Here is a 25,031-nt window from a genome sequence, read left to right on the forward strand (position 1 = left end):
ATTCGGGGTCTACACATTCTTATGTATCGCATGCTTTCTCACGGAAACTGAATAGACCCTTAGAACCTATGAACTATCTGCTAGCCGTATCATCACCTGTAGGGGGATCCATGACATGTGCTTATATGTACCCCGCATGTGAAATTATTGTTGGGGATATGCATCTGTTTATTGATTTACTGCCATTGAACATTGATCATTTTGACATAATATTGGGAATGGATTGGTTACAAAAATATCATGCCACTATTGACTGTGTGACCAAGCAAGTTGTTTTCCGTCCACCTGGTCTGCCTGAATTCGTGTTTAATGGGGTTGGAGTAGTACCTCCCCCGTATCTGATTTCATCTGTGAAAGCTGTAAAATTGATTAGAAAGGGCTGTAAGGGATATTTGTGTTCTGTACTGACTGTATCTACTGATGATAATGCTAATGTGAACTGTATTCCTATAGTCAGAGAATTCCCAGATGTTTTTCCAGACAATTTGCCAGGGGATTTGATTGACAGGGAGATTGAATTCACCGTGGACGTGATTCCCGGAACACAGCCAGTTTCTAAAGCTCCCTACCGAATGGCTCCAACTGAACTGAAAGAATTGAAGGCGCAATTGCAAGAACTGTTAGACAAGAAGTTTATTAGACCCAGTACCTCACCATGGGGTGCACCGGTTTTGTTTGTAAAGAAGAAAGACGGCTCACTGAGACTGTGCATTGACTACCGTGAATTGAACAAGGTAACTGTAAAGAATAAATACCCGTTACCGCGTATTGATGACCTGTTTGATCAGTTACAGGGTGCTAAAGTATTTTCCAAGATTGATCTTAGATCCGGATATCATCAACTGAAGGTTAAGCCGGAAGACATTGATAAAACTGCTTTTAGAACGAGGTATGGACATTACGAATTTTTAGTTATGCCTTTTGGAGTCACGAATGCACCAGCTGCATTTATGGACCTCATGAACAGAATCTTTAAACCATACCTTGACAACTTTATTGTTGTATTTATTGATGACATATTGATTTACTCCAAGAGTATAGAAGAACATGAACATCATCTGAGACTTGCCCTACAAACTTTAAGAGAACAGAAACTGTATGCTAAACTGTCTAAATGTGAATTTTGGCTTGACCATGTTATGTTTTTGGGGCATGTTGTTAGCAAAGATGGAATTTCTGTTGATCCGCAGAAAATTGAAGCTGTAGTGAACTGGCCTAGACCGACAAATGTGACTGAAGTCCGAAGCTTTTTGGGATTGGCTGGATATTACAGAAGATTTGTCAAAGATTTCTCCAAAATTGCTCTACCATTGACTCAGTTAACTCAGAAGGGGACATCATTTGACTGGACTGACCAAAGAGAATCTGCTTTCCAGGAGTTGAAAACTCGATTAGTGACTGCACCTGTTCTGACCTTACCTTCAGGTACGGATGGTTATACTGTGTTTAGTGATGCTTCTCATAAGGGTTTGGGATGTGTTTTAATGCAGAATGGGAGAGTTATTGCTTATGCTTCCCGACAACTGAGACCACATGAAAAGAACTACCCGACCCATGATCTGGAACTTGCTGCAGTAGTATTTGCACTGAAAATCTGGCGTCACTACCTATACGGGGTAACATGTGAAGTATATACCGACCACAAGAGTTTGAAATATTTCTTCACACAGAAAGAACTGAACATGAGACAGCGGAGATGGCTAGAACTGATTAAAGACTATGACCTACAGATATTGTACCATCCGGGAAAAGCCAATACCGTTGCCGATGCATTGAGCCGAAAATCGATTGGAAACTTAGCATGTTTGCTTACCGGACAGAAAGAGTTACTTTGTGACCTTGAAAAGTCTAAAATTGAAATTGTTTTGGGAGAACAAGGTGGAACCTTAGCTGCTATTTCTGCCCAACCAACACTGATTGAAGAGATTAAAGAGAAACAACAACTGGATGACTTCTTGAAAAAGATCATCGAAGAAAGAGAATCCAAACCGAGACCCGGATTCAAATTTGAGAATAATGTACTGAAATTTCAAGAAAGACTGTGTGTACCAAATGACACTGAACTGAAAAGAAGAGTTCTGCAAGAAGGCCACAATTCGAAACTGTCTATCCATCCAGGGAACACGAAAATGTACCAAGATATGAAACAGAATTTCTGGTGGCCGGGAATGAAGAAGGAAATTGCCGACTTTGTGTCCAAATGTCTTCATTGTCAACAGGTCAAAGCTGAACATCAACGACCTACCGGATTATTGCAACCCTTACCTATACCAGAGTGGAAATGGGAGCATATTACGATGGATTTTATCGTTGGGTTACCTCGCTCCAGAAAAGGTATGGATTCAATTTGGGTTATTGTTGATAGACTAACCAAATCTGCTCACTTCTTACCTGTCAAGACAATCTATAATGCGGACAAATTGGCTGTTATCTATATTGATGAGATTGTAAGACTGCATGGAGTGCCTGTGTCTATTGTTTCTGACAGGGATTCGAAGTTTACATCGAGGTTTTGGCAAAGTCTACAGACTGCATTGGGTACTGAATTAAGGCTGAGTAGTGCCTATCATCCTCAGACAGATGGACAGTCAGAAAGGACCATCCAAACTCTGGAGGATTTACTGAGAATGTGTATCCTTGATTTTCAGGGAGACTGGGAAAGTCATCTGCCATTAGTTGAATTCGCCTACAATAACAGCTACCATTCGAGTATTGGTATGGCGCCTTTCGAGGCATTGTATGGCAGAAAATGTAGATCTCCGATTTGCTGGGCAGAAGTTGGAGATGGGCCGTTGCTTGGGCCCGAGATTGTGTATGAAACAACTGAAAAAGTGAAACTGATACAGCAAAGACTGAAAACTGCACAGAGTAGACAGAAAAGTTATGCAGATGTCAGAAGACGGGACAGAGAGTATGAAGTGGGTGATCACGTTTTTGTGAAAGTGACACCAATGAAAGGCCAGACTCGTTTTGGAGTCAAAGGCAAGTTAGCGCCGAGATATGTCGGACCGTATGAGATTATTGAGAAAATCAATCCGGTGGCGTATCAAGTTGCGCTCCCTCCTGAAATGGAGCATATGCATAACGTCTTCCACATTTCGATGTTGAGAGACTACCTCCGGGATCCCTTCCATGTAATTGAGCCTACTCGTATAGTGCTGAGTGATGACTACACTTACGAGGAACGTCCTATGCAGATTGTTAACAGACGGATCAAGAAACTGAGAAACAAAGAGATCCCGCTAGTGAAAGTTGACTGGCAGAACCATGGTGGTATGTATGCCACTTGGGAAAGGGAAGATGACATGGCTAAAAGATATCCTGAACTATTCCCACTGAATCCTGTTTTCTTCCAGAATGAAGGTAACTCGAGTTTAGAGGACTAAACTCTTTATAAGGAGGGGAGACTGTAACAACCCTCATACTGTTTACCGATTAATGACTGATTAACCGCTAATTACTGTTAACCGAGACTGATTTTGACTGATAATTGAACTACCTAAGGTACTGAACTGACTGACTGAAAACTGGAATCGAATTGACTGAGTATGTGTGTGTTAAATTGTGTTCTATCTGTTTGACTGTTTGACTATCTGTTCCTGTTTGTATGTTTAAACTGCTAATTGAAGGCCTTATCGGCGGCCGAATTAGAAATCGACTGATGTTCCGTGACCCTTATAATTAATGTGATTTTACGGTATATTTACCTGAAAACTGTTTAGGTATGATTAAATTAGATTAAAATAAGCTAATTGAAGAGTTGGACTTAATTACCGTTTTGCCATTGTTAGTGGGCCCTTATTATAACATGTTAGAGCCTTGGTATGCTTGAATCAAACATTTTTCTCAGCTCATTTCTTGCTTTTGCCGACCAAGAGAGGAGAGTTAGAGAGAGAGAGAATTGTTCTTGTTGATTTTGCTGGTAAATTGCTTGGTAATTGAAGAATTGTTGAAGTGATTGCATATTTGAGCTCCCTTCTTGAAATACAAGACTAAAGGTAGCTCCATTGTCTTCTTAGTCATGTTTTGGTTCATTGTGGTTGAATTGAAGCTTAATTGTTGCATGCATGTTGCCATTCTTGAAGTTTTGAGGTTGTAGTTCATAATACCTCACATGCATGTCCATCTTTTGGTCATACTCCATGAGTTCATCTTGTTTTTGAAGGTTTGAGCTCTTTTGAAACAGCATTGAAGCTTTAAAAATGATTTAAGGTCATGCATGTCATGTTTGAGGATTGTTCTTGGAAAATGGTTGGAAATTGGGTTTGAATTAAACACCCTTGGGCTTTGATTTCCTAAATTGAGTTTTGAAATATGTTATTCTATGTGTTTAAAAGAGTTTTCCAGAAAATTGGCCCAAGAGGATCGAATTTTATGCATTTAAGCTTGGTTTTGAACCTGGAGCTCGAATCTGGGATTTCCAGATTTCAGTCGTCCGCTCGAGCGGGGGTAGTGCCGCTCGAGCGGTAAAATCGAGCTTCCAGCATCTTGCACTGTAGAACAGTCCGCTCGAGCGGAGTATTGGGCGCTCGAGCGGAGGACTGGATGACACGCTCGAGCGGGGACCTTTGTTTGCCTGTACGCTCGAGCGGGGAAACCTGCGCTCGAGCGGGACCCTGTTTCACTGAAATTTCCGAAAATGTTTTCTAAGTGTATTTTTGCATCCTCATCCCATCCTAGGCATTCTTAGGCCTAGTTTAAGACATCTTGATGAGGATATCGATGTAGAACACACCAAGGCAAATTAGGGATTAAGTTATGAGATTTCCCAACTGTGTAGCTTAGTGTGTTCAATCTGTTAACTGTGTAGGGTTGGCGACTGGAGAGACACGCTCTAGCATACTGTAGCCCGAACTCTGTGAGTAACAATTGTGTAAAGATATGTTCAACTGATTATCTTTTGAATACTGAACTGAACTGTTTACTGAACTGGTATTATTTACTGAATGAATGTATGTCCTTTATTTCTGAACTGTACTGTGGCATCCTTAGTACCTACGGTTTACTGTTACTGTTACTGTTACAGAGATCTCTGTCGGTTTCCTTGTGGAACCACTACTGTTTACTGACTGATGGCCATCATTACTGTTCGGTCTTTTAAGACCTACTGTTACTGTTATGCTAATGGATGTACCACATATGACTGTTTACTGTACTGAGCAACTGAAATACTGATTGAAATGAACTGTTTTCATTACTGTAAGGACATTCATTCTAAACCCCTTTACGCTTTATGTTATTCACTGGGCTTTAGCTCACTGCTCATATATATATGTAGGTGTTCAGGCACCAGACCACAGCTAGAGGCGTCAGGGTTACTCCAGTTTTGTCAAGCCAGCCTTTGTGCCTCACCGCGAGGTTCCGAGTCTACCTGCGAAGGCTTAGGGGTGTTTTAAGAATTCCCCCTTCTGTACTGTTTTACCGCTCTGTATAGACTGTATGTTACTGTACCGTTATATAGGGTCGAGTCCCTAATCTGAATGCTTGTAAATATCGTGCATACTGTTCTGTACTGTTATGTATAAATGTATGAAAAATCTTTTTGGCATACAGACTGTCACAGCTCAATGGACATTATTTATTTACTGTATTGGCTTCCGCCAGGCCCTGTACTCTGTTTTACTGTATTACTGTTAAGCAGGCCTTCGGTAATCTCGGATTACTGGCCGGTTACGGTGCTAAACCCATAGGGCCGGGTTTGGGTCGTGACAGCAGCTTTCCCTCTTTTAGGAATGCAACAATTGCATCCATCCAGCTTAGTCCCAAGTCCACACACATTGCTTCTTATTCTGTGATCGGTGGTTCTATGCTCGGGCCTGACAAATAGTTAATCATTATTGTCCTTGTTTTTCTAGTTTGTATTGAACTTGCCAAGTTGGCCAACGCGTCGGCGTAACTGTTATCATCTCGGCTAACTTGAAGAAGTCGACAGTTACGAAACAAGGCTGCCAGCCTGATGACTTCCTTTGCGTATGCCGACATTCTCTCATCTCGGGTTGCAAACTCTCCTATTGTCTGATTCACTATAAGTTGTGAATCACAAAAAGTTATTACCTCATCTGCTTCTGCTGCCACTGCCAGCTTTAGTCCTGCAATCAATGCTTCGTATTCTGCCTCATTGTTTGAGGCCTTGAACCCTAATCGAATAGACTGTCCTCGTATCTCCCCATCAGGAGATATTAACACTACTCTTGCCCCCGCTCCTTGCCCGTTTGAGCTCCCATCGACAAACAGGCGAAAGGAGTCACCGATGTAAATGCTGCAGGGTCTGAGTTTTTTCTTTCTTTATTCTTTTGCCTTTGGCTGTGCTTCTCCTTGTTTGCTTGGACATCGTTCATCTTGGCTCAATGGAGCCCGATGTTCGATGGATTCTGGCGTGAATTCGGCCACGAAGTCGGCCAAAACTTGGCCCTTAATTGCTGTTCTCGGCCTGAACTCCAGGTCATACTGGCCCAAGGCCACTGCCCATCTTGCTATTCTTCCAGTTAAGTCTCCTTGTTGTAACAAGGACTTCAGTGGGTGCTCTGTTAACACTATAATCTTGTGCGCTTGAAAGTAATGGTTCAGCTTCTTTGAAGCCATTACTAAGGCCAGCATTAATTTCTCTAGTGGTAGGTACCTTGTTTCTACATTGGCCAAGGTTTTGCTTACATAATAAACAGCCTTTTGCTCCCATTTTTCCTCTCAGATTAGCACTGCACTTACTGCGTATTCTGAAACTGCTAAATACAAAAACGGTTTTTCCCCAGGTTCAGGTGTTGAGAGGACTAGAGCCGTGGTCAGATATTTCTTTAGGTCGGCCAAAGCGGCCTCATATTCCTCAGTTCATAGGAAGTCTGTGGCCTTCTTCACCAGGTTGAAGAGAGGTTTACATTTGTCTGAGCTTCGGCTTATGAACCTGTTTAGGGCCGCGACCCTTCCAGTAAGCATCTGAACTTGTTTTGCTGACGTTGGGCTTTTCAGCTCTAAGATGGCCTTGATTTGATCTGGGCTGGCCTCAATGCCCTTTCTTGTTACCAGGTACCCCAAGAACTTACCTGATCCAACTCCAAACGCGCACTTCGATGCGTTGAGTCGGAGCCAGTATGTTTTGAGTATATCAAAGACCTCTTTTAGGTCGGCAAGATGACCCTTAGATTCCTTAGTCTTCACGACCATGTCATCGATGTAGACCTCTACTGTTTGGCCAATCAAGTGTTTGAACATCTTGGTTACCAACCTTTGGTAAGTTGTTCCTGCGTTTTTCAACCCAAAAGGCATTACCTTGTAACAGTACAACCCTTTCGGGGTGATAAACGCTGTCTTCTCCTCATCTGGGGGGTACATGGCTATTTGGTGGTATCCCCTGTAAGCATCCAGGAAGCTCATCTTCCATGTTCAGATGTGGCGTCTACCAACTGGTCCATCTTAGGTAGAGGAAAGCTGTCTTTGGGACAAGCTTTGTTCAGGCTTGTAAAATCTACGCAGACCCTTCATTTACCATTCTTTTTCTTTACTACCACAGTGTTTGATAGCCATGTCGGATAATTGACTTCTCTGATGGCCCTAGCCTCCAGAAGTCTGTCTACTTCCTCCTCCACTGCTTCGACGTGCATCAACGTCGGTCCTCTGGCTCGTTGTATTATTGGTTTGGCTGTCCTGTCAATGTCCAATTTATGGCATGTGACCTCGGGGTCAATGCCAGGCATTTCATAAGGCGTCCAAGCGAACACCTCTATGTTTGCTCTCAGAAAAGTTTCCAGTTCTCTTTCTTCTTCTTCAGCTAAGCCGAGCCGACAAGAAAGAAGCGTTCTTCATCATCTTCCTGGACGAGGACTTTCTTCAGTGCTTCTTCACTCTTCGTGGCTGGCTCATTGCCGACATCCTCTAGGACTTCTCCGGTTCTCGAATGTTGCAGGTGGATTTCATTACTGCTATGGAGCAATTCTTTGCCTGCAGTTGATCTCCTCTGACTTCTTCAATCCTATGCTTTGTTGGGAACCGTAGTAGTTGATGCAACGTTGAGGGAACTGCCCCCATTGCATGCAACCATGGCCTTCCCAAGATGCTGTTGTATGGCGAGGGCGTGTCAATCACCATGAATTCTGTTTTGTTTTTCTTAGTGCCGGCTTGTACTTCCAAGCTTGTTGCACCCAGTGGCCACGTCGGCGTTCCATTGAAGCCGACCATCGGGCCATTGGACTGCTCCAAGTCATCAGGATGAAGGCCCAGCTCCTTGTAATATCTAACATACATGATGTCACAAGAGTTGCCTTCATCAATCAGGATGCATTTCACTTGGCACTCCCCAACCTGGAGGGATACTACCAAGGCATCATTATGTGAATGCTGGACCATCTCTAGGTCGGCTTCAGTAAATGCTATCGTCGGTCCCTGGCATTCTTCAGGCCGAAGTCTTTTATGTCTGACCTGGTTTACGTGTTGTAGGTGTTTTACCTTCTGGGTCTCCCCTCGTATGTTGTTTTCGTTCACCTTTGAGTGAATTATATTAACCACCCGTGGTCCTCCTGCCTGTGGTTGCTGTGTTGGGGGAGGCGGAGCTGCTGGTGCTTAAGGCAATCTTGCCTGTTCTTCCCTTGTCCTGGCCTCAGCGACAAGGTCCTTCAGATGGCCTTGCCTCACCAAGTCTTCTAAGTGTGCTTTTAAGGCTCTGCAACCCTGAGTTGGGTGCCCTTCTTCATTAAGTACAACGCCTACCGACGTTTCTTCCCATAAATTCCCCTGGTGCTCTTTTCGGTGCTCTGAAATAGGGTTGGTTTCGTATTTGATCCAGGACTTTGTGGACCGGGATTCGGAACACAGTCGTCACTGCCTGTTTAGCCCTCAATTCCATTTCTTGTTTGATCGATCCATTGTTACCTCGGCTTCGCTTCGGCGAGACGTTTCCTTTCTCCTACTTTGTCTCTTTGTTTCCCGAAGTATCCTCCTCGGCTCTGGCGTACTTCTCGATTCTTGCCATGAGTTCTTCCATGCTTTTTTGGCAATGTCTTTGCCAAAGACTTCCGTAGTGGGCAGTCATCTTTCAGGCCGTTCTTGAAAGACACGACCGCCACCTCTTGGTTGCATTCGGGTATTCGATTGAACACCTCGTGTACCTTTTTGCGTAGGCCCTAAGGCCTTCATCCTTGGTGATTTTTAAAGCCATCAGTGCGTCGACCCTCAAGGGCTGTAGTTTGTTCGTCACAAACCTGGCCACAAACATCTCGGCCAGGCCTTCCTAAGTCTTTACGCTTCCCTTCGGTAGTTTATGGAACCAATCTGATGCAATCTCCCTGAAGGATGAGGGGAATACTTTGCAGAGCAACGGCTCGTGCCCACTATATAATGCCATTGAATTCAGGTATAGTCCAACGTGAAAGTTGGGATCTGACTTACCATCATATATTTGGAACCTCAGCATACTAAATCTCTTTGGTGCTTCAAATTTGTCCAGTTCCACCGAGAATGGTGTCCTCGGCTTAACCGGGGAAGTTTCCTCAGCTTTAGCATTCTGTTGCTTCCTCTTGAGGTAATCTCTCAAGTCTTCTTTACTCCTCCCTGGAGCTCGGCTATCTTTGGACTTCAATCTTTTCAGCACATTACTTTCGGCCTCGTGGTGGGCCTGTTTTGATCTTTCTCCATGGGTTGTGTCAAAGCAGAGCGCCTGCCCTTGAACATGCCGATGTTCTTTGGGCTCTAGGTTCTTCGAGTGATACGTCCTTCGGGACTCCTCTCGTCTCGGCTCCTCTCGTCCAACTTCCCTGGAAGGTCGGTGAGAGTGTCTGCCGCTCTTGGTGTGTTGAGGGGATTCGGGGATTATTTTCCTTCCTCCCTTCTGGGTATTAGTTGCTGGAATCGGCGTATCTTGCATCGGGTACGGTGGCTGCATGACATTGTTTTGCATCATGAAGTTGACAACCGACTGCAGGTCTGCCAACTTGTTTGTCAATTCTTTTACTTCTTCATCCCTCCGCAAGCACCTATCCCTCCATACTTGGAGGTTATCTTCGTTATAGTACTTGCTTTGGTCTGTCTTCTTCGAAGTGTCGCCCTTTTGGCCAACGTCTTTCTCTCTGTGGCCCTGGTCAGGAGTTTTTACATTGTGGTTGTCTTCTTCGATATCAAGGTCGATTGGTCTGCCACTCCCAGCAGGAGTGTCGTCCCCAATCTTTTCCTTCTGTCCGTTGCTGGCCATCTATTCTTCTAATTTCCCACAGACGGCGCCAAATTGTGTGAGTGATTTTCTGATCACACTGCCCGTTTAGTAATCAGCTAGAGAGCACCGGCAGAATAGATGGCTTCAGCTAACCTGTAACAGAAAGAGAAGGCTCCGGCGGTGGTTCTTCCACTCGGGACACCCCGACGATCAAGTCAGTATATCTCTCAAAGATAATCAAGTGCTAAACTCACTGCTCAAAGCATAAATTGCGTATCTTAGACCCACGGGGGTGCTTCTCTTTTTATAGTTAACTCAATCCTAGTCCCACTAGAAGCCTGACTTCTAAGGACTCCAATTCTGGACTTACCTTGGACTCTTCAAGAGATAAAGGTAAACTCCCTAAGAGCTTTATCCTCATCTTGACTAAGTCTCCTCTTCATTCTTGGACTCTTGTTCCCTATCCGCTTATATCAGATTCCGATATCTTCGGAGGAAACATCGGCCTAACCGAGATTACCTCGGCACAACGACCAGGACACGTGGTTCCTCGGCTGACACGTCGGCGTCACCTTGCCACGTGTTGGTACTCAGAAAATATATCCCCACAGATATGATATGAGTACATCGACATGGTAAAATCTTAAAAAATTAGGGTACAAATACGGGTATGGTTTAATACGTTTATAAAAAAATATTTATTTTTAATTTGAAATAACATAAAAATTGATTAAATTGTTTAATTTGTTAAATCCAACAAACAATTGACATTTAATGCCAAAAACATAGGTATAAGATAAAATTAAATATTATTACATTAAATAACTTAGAAGCTATAATTTAATTTTAAAACCATACTAAGCATAAAACTAAAAATGAAAAAGAAGTTTAGTAAAAAAAAAATTATCTTTGTAGTAGAAGAAAAATATTATTTTTGACTGAGGTACGACGGCTTGGATATATATTAGATATGTCTGGGTAAGTCAAAAATTAATAAAGAAAAATTTGAATACATATTTTGTGTACCTGGTACGTATGCAGAAATATCATACGTCGGTAAGTACCTAGTACGGGTACGATATGCTTGTCGAATTATTTATACTTCATAATCTCAAAATAATTCAAAATGAGAATTTATATATATATATATATATATATATATATATATATATATATATTTTTACAAAGTATATATTATTTAAAATTTAATTTTTTCATTATTGAGATAAAAAAATTATTTATTAAATATTTAAATTTAATTTTTTTATATTTGGGGGGCAAATTGATTTTTAAGGTATAGTTTTGGGGGTAAAATGAAATTCCAAATGAACTTTGGTGCCACATTAGCACATTCCGTCCAATTGTAAACAGAATGTGACGGCAGGGGTTAAATTGATCAATTTGTTGAAAGTTCAGGTACTAAATTGAAATAAATCGAAATATGTGGGTAAAATTGAAAAATGCGTGATAATTTAGGAGGCAAAATGATATTTCCTCAAAAGAAAAAGAAGAATACTGTTAGACTAATTTATTTTGATGATTTATTTAATTATATTTTAATTTATTCAAAAAAGAAAAATAGAATCCAAAATTTATTTTGATGATTTATTTAATTATGCTTTAATTTATTTGAAAAAGAAAAATAGAATCAAAATTTATTTTGTCCCATTATTTCTTACATAAACTTTTATCCTAAATATTGTTTGAATGTATTTAATATTTGCTTAAATCAGCGGTTCATTTTAATCCAAAAATAATGCCCAAACCAGAGGTTCAAACTGCCAAAAACAAAGGTTTAAGTAGCCCAAAACAAAGGTTCAAACAGCCCAGCAAAGCAGCAGGCCAAAAGGTTCAAGTAGAAGATATTTAAATTAGTAATGATGGAGTGGAAGATATTCAAATTAGTAATGATGAAGTAGAAGATATTCAAATGAATACAACGGCTATAAACGGCTATAAGTTTCACTATATATACCAAAGCTTCTAATGTAAACAAGTTACAAAAAAAATTAGAAAATATTTTTTGATCTATAATCACTCACATATATTCTCTGAAAAATTCTCTGAGAAGTGTTCTTCAATTTTTATTTACATCATTTTTTAGAAATTATACACTGAGACGTATAGCTTTAAACCCATCTTTCCTGTGTGAGATTTACAGAAAAATCAGAGCTTCATTTTTATATCTATCTTTAAGAAATAATTCTTGTAACTTTCTGTGAAAGCAAAAACGCATTCTTTTCAACTTTGTAAGAGTGTAGTACACTCAATGTTCTTGACTTAGAAAGTCTGTGTAAAATCTGTGGAGGATTGCTCCATCTGTGAAAAGGTTGCTAGCACCCTATGAAACTAGAGTATAATGGAAAATCTCAAGTGAAACTTGAGGAGTGGACATAGGCCGAGTTGAAATCGAACAACTATAAATTTGTTTGTCTCTCTCTCCCTTATCTCTTTATTTTATTTAAATTACCATAGCTATATTTTATATTTTCACTGTGTTAAAATCATTAACTGACATAGTTGTTAAAACACGTGTTTTAATTATTTTTATTTCATTAACTATATTTATATATTGTGCTAGTCATAATTTTTATTAGGATATTATTATTTTTATTTGTTAAAACTTAATTCACTTCCCTTCTTAGGTTGTCTTTTGGGTAACAAATACAATATACTTTTTTACCAACGCTCCATTTGTTTGGGTAAAAAATATTTTTCGCATTTTCTATCATTTGGTACAACGGAAAACAAAAGTCAATGAAAAACATTTTCTATAATCAATAGAAAATAAGCATATTTGAGAGGAAAATGTTTTCTACTTTCAAAAGGTAGAAAATATTTTTTGAACAAAAGTTTTATCAGTGTCACCACATTATCATTACTACTATCATCTCCACCACCACCATGGCCATAACCACTATCACCACCGTCACTGCTACCACCCTATAACTACCGCCACTACCATCTCTACCTCATTACTACTACTATCACTATTACCAACACCATTACACCACGACCATCGCCTCGACCACCACCGCCGCACCAGTATCACCACTGCCACCCCCACACCTCCCACTTTCCCCTTCACCTTACCGCCACCACTACCGCTACCACTACCACTCCCACTAATGTAACTATTAGTATATTAATTTCAAAAACACAATTAAACATAATAAAATATTTTCTATCGAAATAAACTGAACATAATTTCAAAACAATTTTTATTGATTTTAAAACTTACTTTATTTTATACTTTTCATCATTTTTAAAATATTTTTTACACAAATTATATTACTAAACAATGTAGCAGCAACATTTTTCTTAGCATTTGCCTTAATTTTGAAGTCGTCACTAGAACTCATTAAAAGTCCATTGTATTGTAACTATAAAAAATAATATTATATGCACTAATTGGTATATTAATTAGTATATTAATAGATGATATGATATAATTTAAAAATTTTGAATATTTATAATTTATATAATAGGTGAGATTAATAATAATGTTATAAAATATATTGATACACTAATTAATATAAATTAATGTATATAACACCACCGATTATCAAAATCAGGATTTTGATGAGTAATTTCAATGTTATTGACAGTCTGATGAGTTCATTGCCCAATCCTGCTGCATACCTCCAGTGGGGGTCGCACCTCCAGTGAGGTGTCGCGCCCCCACTGGCCGAAACCCAAAAAAAAAAAAAAAAAAAAAAAACAATTTTTTTTGATCCAATAATGCACTGCCACCTCACTGGGGGTCAACTTCCCGCGGGTGTATGAGCCATTTTCCGTTCATTGCCATGTTCCATATCCAAGAATCACGTAATTTATTTATTTTTGGAGAAGTCACGTGTATGCGTTGTTGTAACTGTCCATGTATATATCATTTTTCATATCTGTATCTGTATGTGCGGTGGCCATCCCTATTTATTAGACTTCCCCCCAACTTATGAGGCCAATTAAACTATGAGAGTTGACTATTTGTTATTAGTGGTGTTATCTGTATTAATTAATATATTAATTAATGTATTAATATTAATTATAATATTACTATTGATCTTATTTATTATATAAATTATAAATATTAAAAAAAATTTAAATTATGTCATATTATTAATTGGTACACTAATTAGTACGTTAATTAGTGCATATAACATTATTCATTAGTTATAGATATACAAACATAAAAAATTTAGAATAAATTACAAATACATCTTTTGTTATTTGTTTAAAATACGAATTGCCCCTGTAGTTTAGAAAATTACAAATACACCCCTGTCAGAATTTTTTATTTAACAGAATTAACTGAAAAAATAAAATTTCTAGCTGTTCTCCTATACAATAATAAAATTATCTGAATTATTAATTGAATTAAAATTTTAACATCATTAAAGTTGTTAATTAATTTGATGATTTACTATTAAAAAGGCCTATTTGTTATTAAATTATGAACCTTTGGGAGCATAATGTAATTTCTAGAACTACGAAAAGTAATTCGTAATTTAAGTAAATCTCAAAGAATGTGTTTGTAATTTATCCTAAAATTTTATACACAAATTCTATAGGAATTAGAATCCCATTCTATCCGTCACTTGAAAATATTAGCTACTATGACAGGCTCACGACTTGTTAATCTCTTTGGATTCTAACCTAGAAGACACCCCTATAATAGAAATGTCATATTTTGTTTTATAAGTCTATTTTAAACATTATTCGGAGCTAATATGGAATGTTAACATTTTCATCTAGAGATGGCCATGGGACAGGTTTGGAACGGGTTTGTCATCCCCCGTCCCTGCCCCACTCTCGCTTTCAAACCCCATCCCCTTTTCCACCCCAACCCCGCTATGGGTGAAATTTTTCAACCCCATTCCCGCTTGGCGGATACCCCGTTTACATTTCAAATAGTTAAAAAATTGAGAACCATTTAAATCTTTAACGCACTAAGGATTATTATAAATTTATATTTAAACAGTGAGGTTTTAGGATTATTATTTATTTGTATTTAAACAGAACTGCATACTTTTAATATTCCTTTCTTATATCTAATTATATTATATATATATACACATATATTATTTATTTATATATTATTAACCATATTAGGTTGGGTTTGAATTTGGAGAGACGATATCTCACTCCACCCCACCCCACCCCACCCCACCCCACCCCACCTCACCTCATTGTAGGTGATCAAAATATAATTTACCATTGCCCTACATAAATGTTGGTCAGATAAAATTTGTCCCCTTCAAACGAATATGAATATCCCTTCTAGATCAGACTAAGGCCAAGTTTGGAAATAAGTGCACTTTTTGACTTTTTATGAAATATGGGTTGGATTTGGGTTGAGTTTGAAGTGATGTGTTAGAGAGGTGATGTGACTTAAATAAGATGATATGACTTAAATAGGATAGTGACTTTTTGACTTTTTGAATTTTTTAGAAGATGCCAAACTTAACCTAAAATGATGATCCCTTTCACCTAGTGCACGTATGACCACTCTTATACCATATCAGACATGCGACCTAGTCATATGGAGTATTATTCACTATGACCAAACCTAACACCTAGCCTCATAAGTCTGGACTTAAACTCAAAAAGTGCATCCACAATGGAAGTATCATGTGCATCGTTTATTAGTTCACTATAAACATAGTCCGCAAGTAGGGGTGGACAATGGTTTATCCGAATCGCTCAAACCGCCCAATTCGTCCAACCCGCATATAAATGGGCGGTTTCGCAAACATAATGCGGGCGGATGCGGTTTGAAATATGACAAATTTGCTGGTTGCGGGCGGGTCGCGGGTTTAAACCGCGACCCGCAAAAGCCGCCCGCACTTTTATTATTATTATTATTATTTATTTATCTTTTTTTATATATACCAACTTTGTAACTTTTACAGGAGCACCATTATATTCTCTATGACACTAGGATCCTTATTTTTAAGTATTTCTCAACTTTCTTAATGCCGTAGAATTATCAAGTCCTAAACTTTGTTTCTTATATGATTTTCATTGGTGATTCATCCACTTTTTCCTAATAAAATTTTCCTTCTAATGGTCGATGGAACTTATAGTTTGATTATTGATTACTGAACTGGCAATTCTAATTGAGTACAACCTTTAATGGATTGATATACATTTTTTTCATGGCAAAAATGCTAGTGTAGGGTCTCTTTGTTTTGGGTACTTTCATTTAATGCATTGATATTCAATTTTTATTTGTAAACTCATCAAAAAATTGTTATCACAAATATATAGAATGAATCTGATGCCTAAATTCGCTGGGAAAAAAAAACTCGAAAATTAATTTTTAAAGAAAAAAGTGTAAACCGCAAACCGCCCGCAACCACCCGCACATTTGCAAACCCTATCCGCACAAACCGCAAACCGCACTGCGGGCGGTTGCGGGTTGACTTTTTCCCAAACTGCATAGATACGGACGGGTCAAAACCGAATAGCAAACCGCACAAAACCGATCCGCGAACACCCTTATCCGCAAGCAATATGGAAACGAGTATAAAAACATAATTTGCATGATGATATTAGTACGAAATCATTATTTCGTTCATTCTAAGAAAAAAAATTTGTTGTGTTTTTTATTTCCATTTTCATGTTTTTAGAAACAAGTTGGTTGTTTTTTTAAAAAAAAATTCCATTCCAAACAAATTTATTTTTAATTTCAAAATTGAAAACAAAAATAAAAGTCTTGCCATACCAGTTGCCGTCATCGTTGGTCACCTTTCAAATTGTTATGCTTAATTTGTGAAGAAAATTAATTGATTATCATTTAAAAATATTAAAATGTAGCTGTAGAATCATATTTGATTATCATTCGAGAATGGAGACTTGGTTTTCGTATCCATAAATAATTAATAATTTGATAAAACGTGAAAATGTTACCAAAACATATCTTCATGTGATTTTCTTCAGCTTTGTTTGGAATTCCAGCAATAGTTTATTTGGGCGAGTAATGTTAGGAATCATGAAAAAAAATGTTATAAAGATGATCATGAAAAATTCTTTACCTTTGAATTACACATATAATAAAATACCATATACTAATCAAATGATGAAAAATCTTCATGATGCATTTCATGATATTTTTTTCATGATCCCTAATATAATTTATTTGGGCATGTTAAGTGCACTTCTCTGAAACCAAGGAGTTGACTTAGTGGATGTAATTAAGGGTCTAGGGTGTGCTTCTTTTAAGTTTCAGGTTTAACTCTTATTAGGAACAATCCATTCCTTAAGGTCACACCTGCGGGTTCTACCCGATCCACGTGAAGGGATGCTTTATGTGAGTCTCGAGATTAGTCAAAGTGCAAGTAATTTGACTTGAATACTCTGTCATTAGAAAAAAAAAAAAAAAAAAAAGACGGTGCACTTTATCTCATTATTTGTTAATAATTTATAAGATATTAAGACTAATTGCGACACAGAGTATACAAACAATAAATGAGATGATTTCAGCAAGATTTTCATTCTTTAAAAAAAATTATTAATCAAAGAACATGGGAAAGACAAGATAAAAGGTGATAATTTTAAATATCTAGCCATGACTCAAGAGCTACACTTTGCTTCATGGTGCAACAAATATTATTTTATTTTATTTTATTTTTTTGGAAATAATTTTTTTTTTAATATACGTTATATGAGGTGTATTTTTCAGAACAATACATCTAAGGTGAAAAACATCTATGGAGTGATTTACAGTAAATTATAAATACATTTATGAGATTTGTTTAAAATATAAATTGTTGCTTGTGGTTTTGAAGATTATATTCCATCCTTTTAAGTCAATTAATAGTCTTTAATAATTTCAAAAATATATTTCAATTAACAATTCATGTAATTTTATTATAGAGGAGAGTAGTTATAAATTTTATTTTTATATTAATTCCGTTAAATAAAAAATTATGATAAGGGGATATTTATAATTTTCACAATCATAGGGAAAAATTCATATTTTAAACAAATTTTAGGAGATGTATTTATAATTTATCCAAAAGAGAATGGGGAAATGCTACAAAATTATGTAAATTTTTTTCGAATTTACATAAGTGATCTCATAAAAATATGTAAGTTGAACACAAATTCGCGAAGTACGTAAAAACTTACTTTATTAAGCGAATTTGTATTCAATTTATGCATTTTTATGAGATCATTTATGTAAATTTATGAAAATTTATATAATTTTATATAGAATTACATATTGTATACAATGCATATACGGGAGAATTTTTCAGAAGGATGAAACGAATAAGAGTGTTACATTCTGTAAACAGCCAAACCCAAAGAACAGAAAGTCTACTGATGTGAGGATCGAATGAAAGTAACAATCTACCAATTATAGTAGTCTCATTGAAGATCAAATACCCAATTAGTTTCTGTAAAAATGATATTCCACAATCTCCATTCATACTTCAATAATCATGTGTACAAAATATGATTATTTTGAAATAATTGTGCGCGTGTGTGGTGTTATTTTAAAGAATAGACACAGTGATAGCAAGTAACCAATTACATTGCATCAAGAATGAATGCGGTAGATAACTATGTTTATAGCATTATTTGTAGGATTATACCAATGTTTTGAAACTTAATTTTTAAATTTTTTTGGAGGGGCAAAGTTTTTATATTTTTATACTTAATTAAACAGAAAAATTGCAGCTTGTTAGAGACTTGGAAAAAATTATTAGATATTCTCAAAATCAGAAGTGTTACTGACCTCACGATCCCCATGCACCTGATAGAGAGAGAACCAAAATAATAATAATAATAATACATAATGAGTGGTTACCAATCAATCATAAGACATGAGAGTCCCCCGTTTTAAGGGTCTCAAGCATTAATGTTGTGAGTTTGGTAACGAGGAAGAGAACAGAGAGAATGTAAGGTTGGTAACGAGGGAGAGAAAAAGAGAGGGACTGAAAGTTGGTGTTGTTATATTATGTTTCAGTGTAATTACAAGAGAGCAAGCTCCCTCTCTTTATAGAGAGGAGAGGGAGACAATTAGCATCGGATGCCTGGTAATTTACATTGAGAGAAGCTAAAGCTAAAGTGAAGTTCTCTTCTTTACAGCTACACATTGTGGCCTTTACAGATGCAAGGTCTTTTACAGCTATATGTATATTATATGTATATTATATGTTAACAGCCCCCCGCAAACTCAAGGAGGGTAGGCATCGACCAAGTTGAGTTTGGAAACAAGATCACGAAAGCGCCCAGGAGAATGAGCCTTGGTGAAGATATCAGCAGGTTGATCGGCAGAAGCAATTGGGAGAAGATGAACAGTACCACGTGTAACATGTTGTCGAATGAAATGGCAATCAATCTCAATATGCTTGGTGCGATCATTGAAAACATCATTGTGAGCAATCTGAATAGCACTCTGATTGTCACAATAAAGAGCGGTAGCACCAGAAGAGGAAATACCCATATCAGTGAGGAGCCAGCGAAGCCAGAGAAGTTCCTGAGTAGTATCGGCAAGAGCTCGGTATTCAGCTTCGGTGCTAGAACGGACAGTGAGGGATTGTTTTTTGCTACGCCAAGTAAGAAGAGAATCCCCTAAGAAGAAACAGAAGCCCGTGGTGGAGCGTCGATCCGTAGGATCCCCAGCCCAATCAGCATCAGAGAAGGCACGCAGTTCCAGAGATGAGGAAGCAGAGTAGTGAAGGCCATGGAACAGGGTGCCTTTGATGTACCGAAGGATGTGAAAGAGAGCAGTATAGTGGGGAGTGCGAGGAGCCGACATGTACTGACTAACAATGTGAACAGCATAGGCAATGTCAGGACGAGTTACTGTGAGATAGACAAGACTGCCGACGAGCTGACGATAGAGAGTAGCATCAGGGAGGAGAGCCCCGTCGAGAGAAGTGAGACGAATCTGAGGATCAACTGGAGTAGATGTAGTTTTGCAATCAGTAAGACCAGCACGAGCCAGAAGATCGGATGCATATTTGCCCTGAGATAAGTAAGAGCCAGTAGGATCATGAGAGACTTCAAGGCCTAAAAAGTAGTTGAGAGTACCAAGGTCCTTCATCTCAAACTGACGGTGGAGAAAGCGTTTGAGGTGGAGAATACCAGCTGCATCATTACCAGTGATAATCATATCATCCACATACAGAAGGAGAAGAGTGGTACCATGAGGAGTAGTCCGGATAAAAAGAGCAGAGTCATAGGAGCTGGAGGTGAACCCAAAGTCATGAATGGTAGAACTGAACTTAGCAAACCAGGCACGGGGTGCTTGCTTGAGGCCATAGAGGGCACGCTGTAGTTTGCAAACCTTATGAGGGGGAAAAGTAGACCCAGGGGGAGGTTGCATGTAGACCTCCTCAAGAAGATTACCATTGAGGAAGGCATTTTTGACATCCATTTGAAAAAGCTCCCAGTGGCGAGCAGCAGCAACAGCCAGTAAACTGCGAACAGAGGTAAGCCGAGCAACATGAGTGAAGGTTTCCTCATAATCAATCCCATATTCCTGGTTGAAACCCTTGGCAACAAGACGAGCTTTGTAGCGTTCAATCGAGCCATCAGAATGAGTCTTGATTTTGTAAACCCATTGGCAGCCAATCGCAGTTTTGCCAGGAGGAAGGTCAACAAGATCCCAAGTATGAGTTTTGTCCAAAGCCTGAAGTTCATCAGTCATAGCTTGCTGCCAAAGAGGATTAGTACAAGCCTCACGATAGGAGGTAGGTTCATAAGTAGAAAAGGCAGCAGACCTAACAATATAATCACGAAGGTGGATAGGAGGTTGAGTTACCCGGTGTGGTCGACCCGTAGGAGGATCGGTGGGAGGAAGAACCAGTGGAGAAGGAGGTGGTGCAGGGAGAGGTGGACCTTCAGGGAGAGCAGTCTGGTGGGGAGCAGGAGTGAGTAAGGGCGTCTCAATGACGGAGGGACCTGTATCAAAATCATCAGAGAAGAGATCGATGGAAGGATTAGTAAACAGTACATTAGTGGAAAGTGCAGGTAAGTGAAATGAGGATAGGGAGGAAAACATTTGGTGCTCCCAAAAAACTACATGGCGGGAGATACGAAGACGTTTAGAGAGAGGGTCCCAACAGCGAAAGCCTTTATGTTCAATTCCATACCCAAGAAAGCAACAAAGACGAGAACGCGGTTCAAGCTTGGTGCGTTCATGAGATTGAAGGAGAACAAAGCAGGCAGAGCCAAAAACCCGAAGATTAGCATAGGGAGGGGGAGTGCCATGCAGGCGTTCAAATGGAGTTTGATTATGGATGACAGGGGAAGGAGCACAATTGATAGTGTAGACAGCAGTGAGGGCAGCTTCCCCCCAAAAGTTTTCAGGGCAGGAAGAAGAAAGAAGGAGAGCGCGAGTAGTGTCAAGAATATGCCTATGTTTCCGTTCAGCACGGCCATTTTGCTGGGACGTGCCAGCACAGGAACGATGAGGCAGTGTACCATGACTCTGAAGAAAAGAAAGGAAATCTGAATCCCGATATTCCATAGCATTGTCGGAGCGAAAAAGTTTGATGGTTTTAGAAAATTGGGTGTGGATCATTTGGGCAAATCGATAATAAAGAGTTTTGAGGTCAGACCGAGTTTTCATGAGAAAAATCCAGGTAAACCGTGAAAAATCATCAATGAAAACAACAAAATAACGAGATCCCCCCATAGTAGTGGTAGGGGAAGGGCCCCAAATATCCGAATGTATAAGATCAAAAGGTGCACAGGAAACAGAAGTACTTTTATTGAATGATAAAGCAGGTTGTTTGGCAAGTTGACAGGGTATACAATCGAAAGTATCTGGAATTACATGACCCAATTGTCCACTAGAAATCAAAGACTTTAAGCGAGTAATAGAAATATGTCCTAAGCGACAATGCCAAAGCTGAAAAGGAGAGAATGAGGAAGCAGAGGCAGGAGCAGCAATCTGAGGAGAGGCAGGAACATGAAGGCGAATGAGCTCATAGAGACGTCCATGCTTACGGCCGATCCCAATAGTCTGCCTCGTCTGAGGGTCCTGCACCAAACAATGAGTAGCAGAAAAGGTGACAGTTAGACCAAGTTCACATAATTGACCAATAGAGATAAGGTTTAAAGTGAGAGCAGGGATATAATAAACTTGAGGTAAAGTTAAGGAAGATGTGGAAACAGTACCAAGATGACGGACAGTCATGAGAGAACCATCAGCAGTTTGAATTGAGGGAATATGAGGAGAGGAAGAGATAGAAGAAAATATAGTTGAACTGGAGGTCATATGATTACAACAGGCAGAATCAAAATACCAAGAAGAGTTACCTGGAATTACAGACAAAGCAGTAGGAGGAGGTGTACCAGAAGGGGAGAGAAGGTGTTTGAACATGGCCTCGACTTCTGTTGGAGAAAAGAGAGGGGTAGACGGAGCCGGAGACTCAGAAAAACCCTCAGCGGCAGCAGCAGCAGTGGCGGTGTGAGGAAACTGATTCCCAGGATGAGATTGGTTCCTGGAACGATGAAAGCTCCCCCGAGAAGAACCACCGCGAGAAGAGTGGTTGTTGGAGGATGAGCGGGATGGATGGCGAAGACAATCCTGTTGCAGATGACCAGGACTAAGTTTGTTGCAATATCGGCAGGTTCTGACTGGGCAATTGACCAGGAGATGTGTGGAAGGAAGGCCCCGATTCTGACAGTAGAGACAGGCAGTGGTCCGCTGGGGGAATGATGGTTGGTACGGGGGAGTGGCAAGAACAGAGTCCACATGATGAGGTTGGAGAGTACCAAGACGAGTCTCTTCTGATAGCAACTCAGAAATAGCTTGTTCCAGAGTGGGCAAGGGATGGCGATGAAGAAGAGAGGCACGTACAGGCTCAAAAGATGAAGTGAGAGCCATAAGAAAGTGCACCAACCTTTGCTGATTACGATAAGCAGTAAATAAAACAGCATCTTCTTGGTGAGGCCAAGTTGGTTCAGAAAGAGCAAGCTGGTCCCAAACGGAGTACATTTGAGAGAGGAAGTCATTGATGGACTGACTAGATTCTTGGCGCATCCGATGAAGTTGGCTCTGAAGTTGATATTGATGAGCAAGACCAGTAGTCTGGTAGCGTTCTTTCAAAAAATCCCAGATATCTTTGGCAGGAGTGGTGACAGAGTCAAGCTGAAAGCGGCCAAACTGAAGACTGATAGAGGTAACAGACGTATTCCGAAACCAGGTAATGATTTGGTAATTCTTACTGTCCCATTCCTCAAGGCGATCTTCATATGTAGGAGTAGCAGGGGAAATAGTGGTTTCAGCAGTGTCTTTGACCGGTTGGGTGATGTCCCCGGTGATAATTCGCCAGAGCTTCTTTCCTTTGAGGAAGGAAGACATGGCTTGGGCCCATAGAACATAGTTGGAACCATCCAAAATAACGGAAATAGGATGGGAGGCATCAGGACGATCCATAATAATAGTGGAGGAGGGCTAAATGGATAGGGAGAGACCTGTAGGAGCAAAATTAGGTAAAACAGAGTGTACCAGTGAGTCCGGAAGGTCGAAAATAGCTAGGAAAGGTGGGCTGTGCAGGGATGATGTCAGCAGGGTGGAAAATGAGGTCAGCGGCGCACGTTAGCAGGAAGGGCGTGCGGCGCACGGTAGCAGAGGGGGCTGGCAGCGTATGTTAGCAGAATGGCGCACGCGGGTGCACAATAGCGGAACGGCGCACGCGCGGCTCACGGTAGTCGAACGGCGCACGCTGGTGCACGGTAGCAGGGGCGGTGCACGACAGGGCAGGATGGAAGGCGCGTGGCAGCGCGTGTGAGAGTGGCAACGGAAGCAGAGACGCGCCGAGAGAAGAAGCGGTGCGTGAGAGCGCGTGAAGGCTTGTTTGGTGATGGGCTTGGTGCCGTTGGGATCGTAGGGAAATTCCGAGCTGTTTGGTATAGTCCACTGTGTACGGAACTAAGACCTAAAATTGAGGGATGCCAGAATTGTGTTTCTAAGCTCTGATACCATGTGAGTTTGGTAACGAGGAAGAGAACAGAGAGAATGTAAGGTTGGTAACGAGGGAGAGAAAAAGAGAGGGACTGAAAGTTGGTGTTGTTATATTATGTTTCAGTGTAATTACAAGAGAGCAAGCTCCCTCTCTTTATAGAGAGGAGAGGGAGACAATTAGCATCGGATGCCTGGTAATTTACATTGAGAGAAGCTAAAGCTAAAGTGAAGTTCTCTTCTTTACAGCTACACATTGTGGCATTTACAGATGCAAGGTCTTTTACAGCTATATGTATATTATATGTATATTATATGTTAACAAATGTTCTCAAAAATATCATTTAATTAACATTATTCACATGATAATTTTAATTATAAAAAAAAAAATCACAATACATGAGTCCTAACAAAAAGATAGACCAACAAGATAAATATTGGGTATTTCCACGACAGCACGTAACATTACTAAGTGGTGGTCCACCAAACCAAGCTACGTTGACTTTTTCGATCAAATTTGATGACTTATTTTTGTTAGATAATTAATAGAAAAGTAACAATACATTTAGAGTAAATTTTATTAGGAGCCCCGTACCGGTAACATTACATAATACTTTGAGGTATGTTTGATTGGGTGGATTAAAGTATGAGATTAAGATTATTAATCTGTGAGTCTAATTATTTTATGTTTATTTTAATATTTAAATTTAGAATTATTAATCTAATGGATAATTAATTCAATAAATTTGTAGGATTATTAGTAATGAGGTAGGGGTGAGATTATTAATTCAATGGATATTAATCCAATTAGATAGTGAATACTATACTAATTTAATAAGATTATTAATACTTCACTATTAATCTTGTGAATCAAACATGACCTGAGATTATTAATAATTTTTCAAGTCACCTGTAAAATTTTATGTTACATGATATAATATATAATATTTTAAAACTACTTAATAATTA

At 39.3% G+C, this 25,031-nt stretch overlaps 1 protein-coding gene across 1 annotated transcript in view; it reads left to right on the forward strand.

Annotated features, from left to right (window-relative positions):
* Positions 1–22,708, forward strand: part of LOC145791237 (uncharacterized) — a 34,239-nt gene extending 11,531 nt beyond the window's left edge. The window contains exons 3-4 of the mRNA XM_082871563.1: positions 378–1,616; positions 22,514–22,708. Coding sequence (XP_082727689.1) covers positions 378–1,616; positions 22,514–22,708 — 1,434 coding nt within the window. The remainder of the gene's footprint in view (positions 1–377; positions 1,617–22,513) is intronic.
* Positions 22,709–25,031: the final 2,323 nt, after the last annotated feature.

This window comes from Camellia sinensis, chromosome 5, assembly GCF_055761805.1.
Source record: "Camellia sinensis isolate YWXY chromosome 5, ASM5576180v1, whole genome shotgun sequence".
NCBI lineage: Eukaryota > Viridiplantae > Streptophyta > Magnoliopsida > Ericales > Theaceae > Camellia > Camellia sinensis.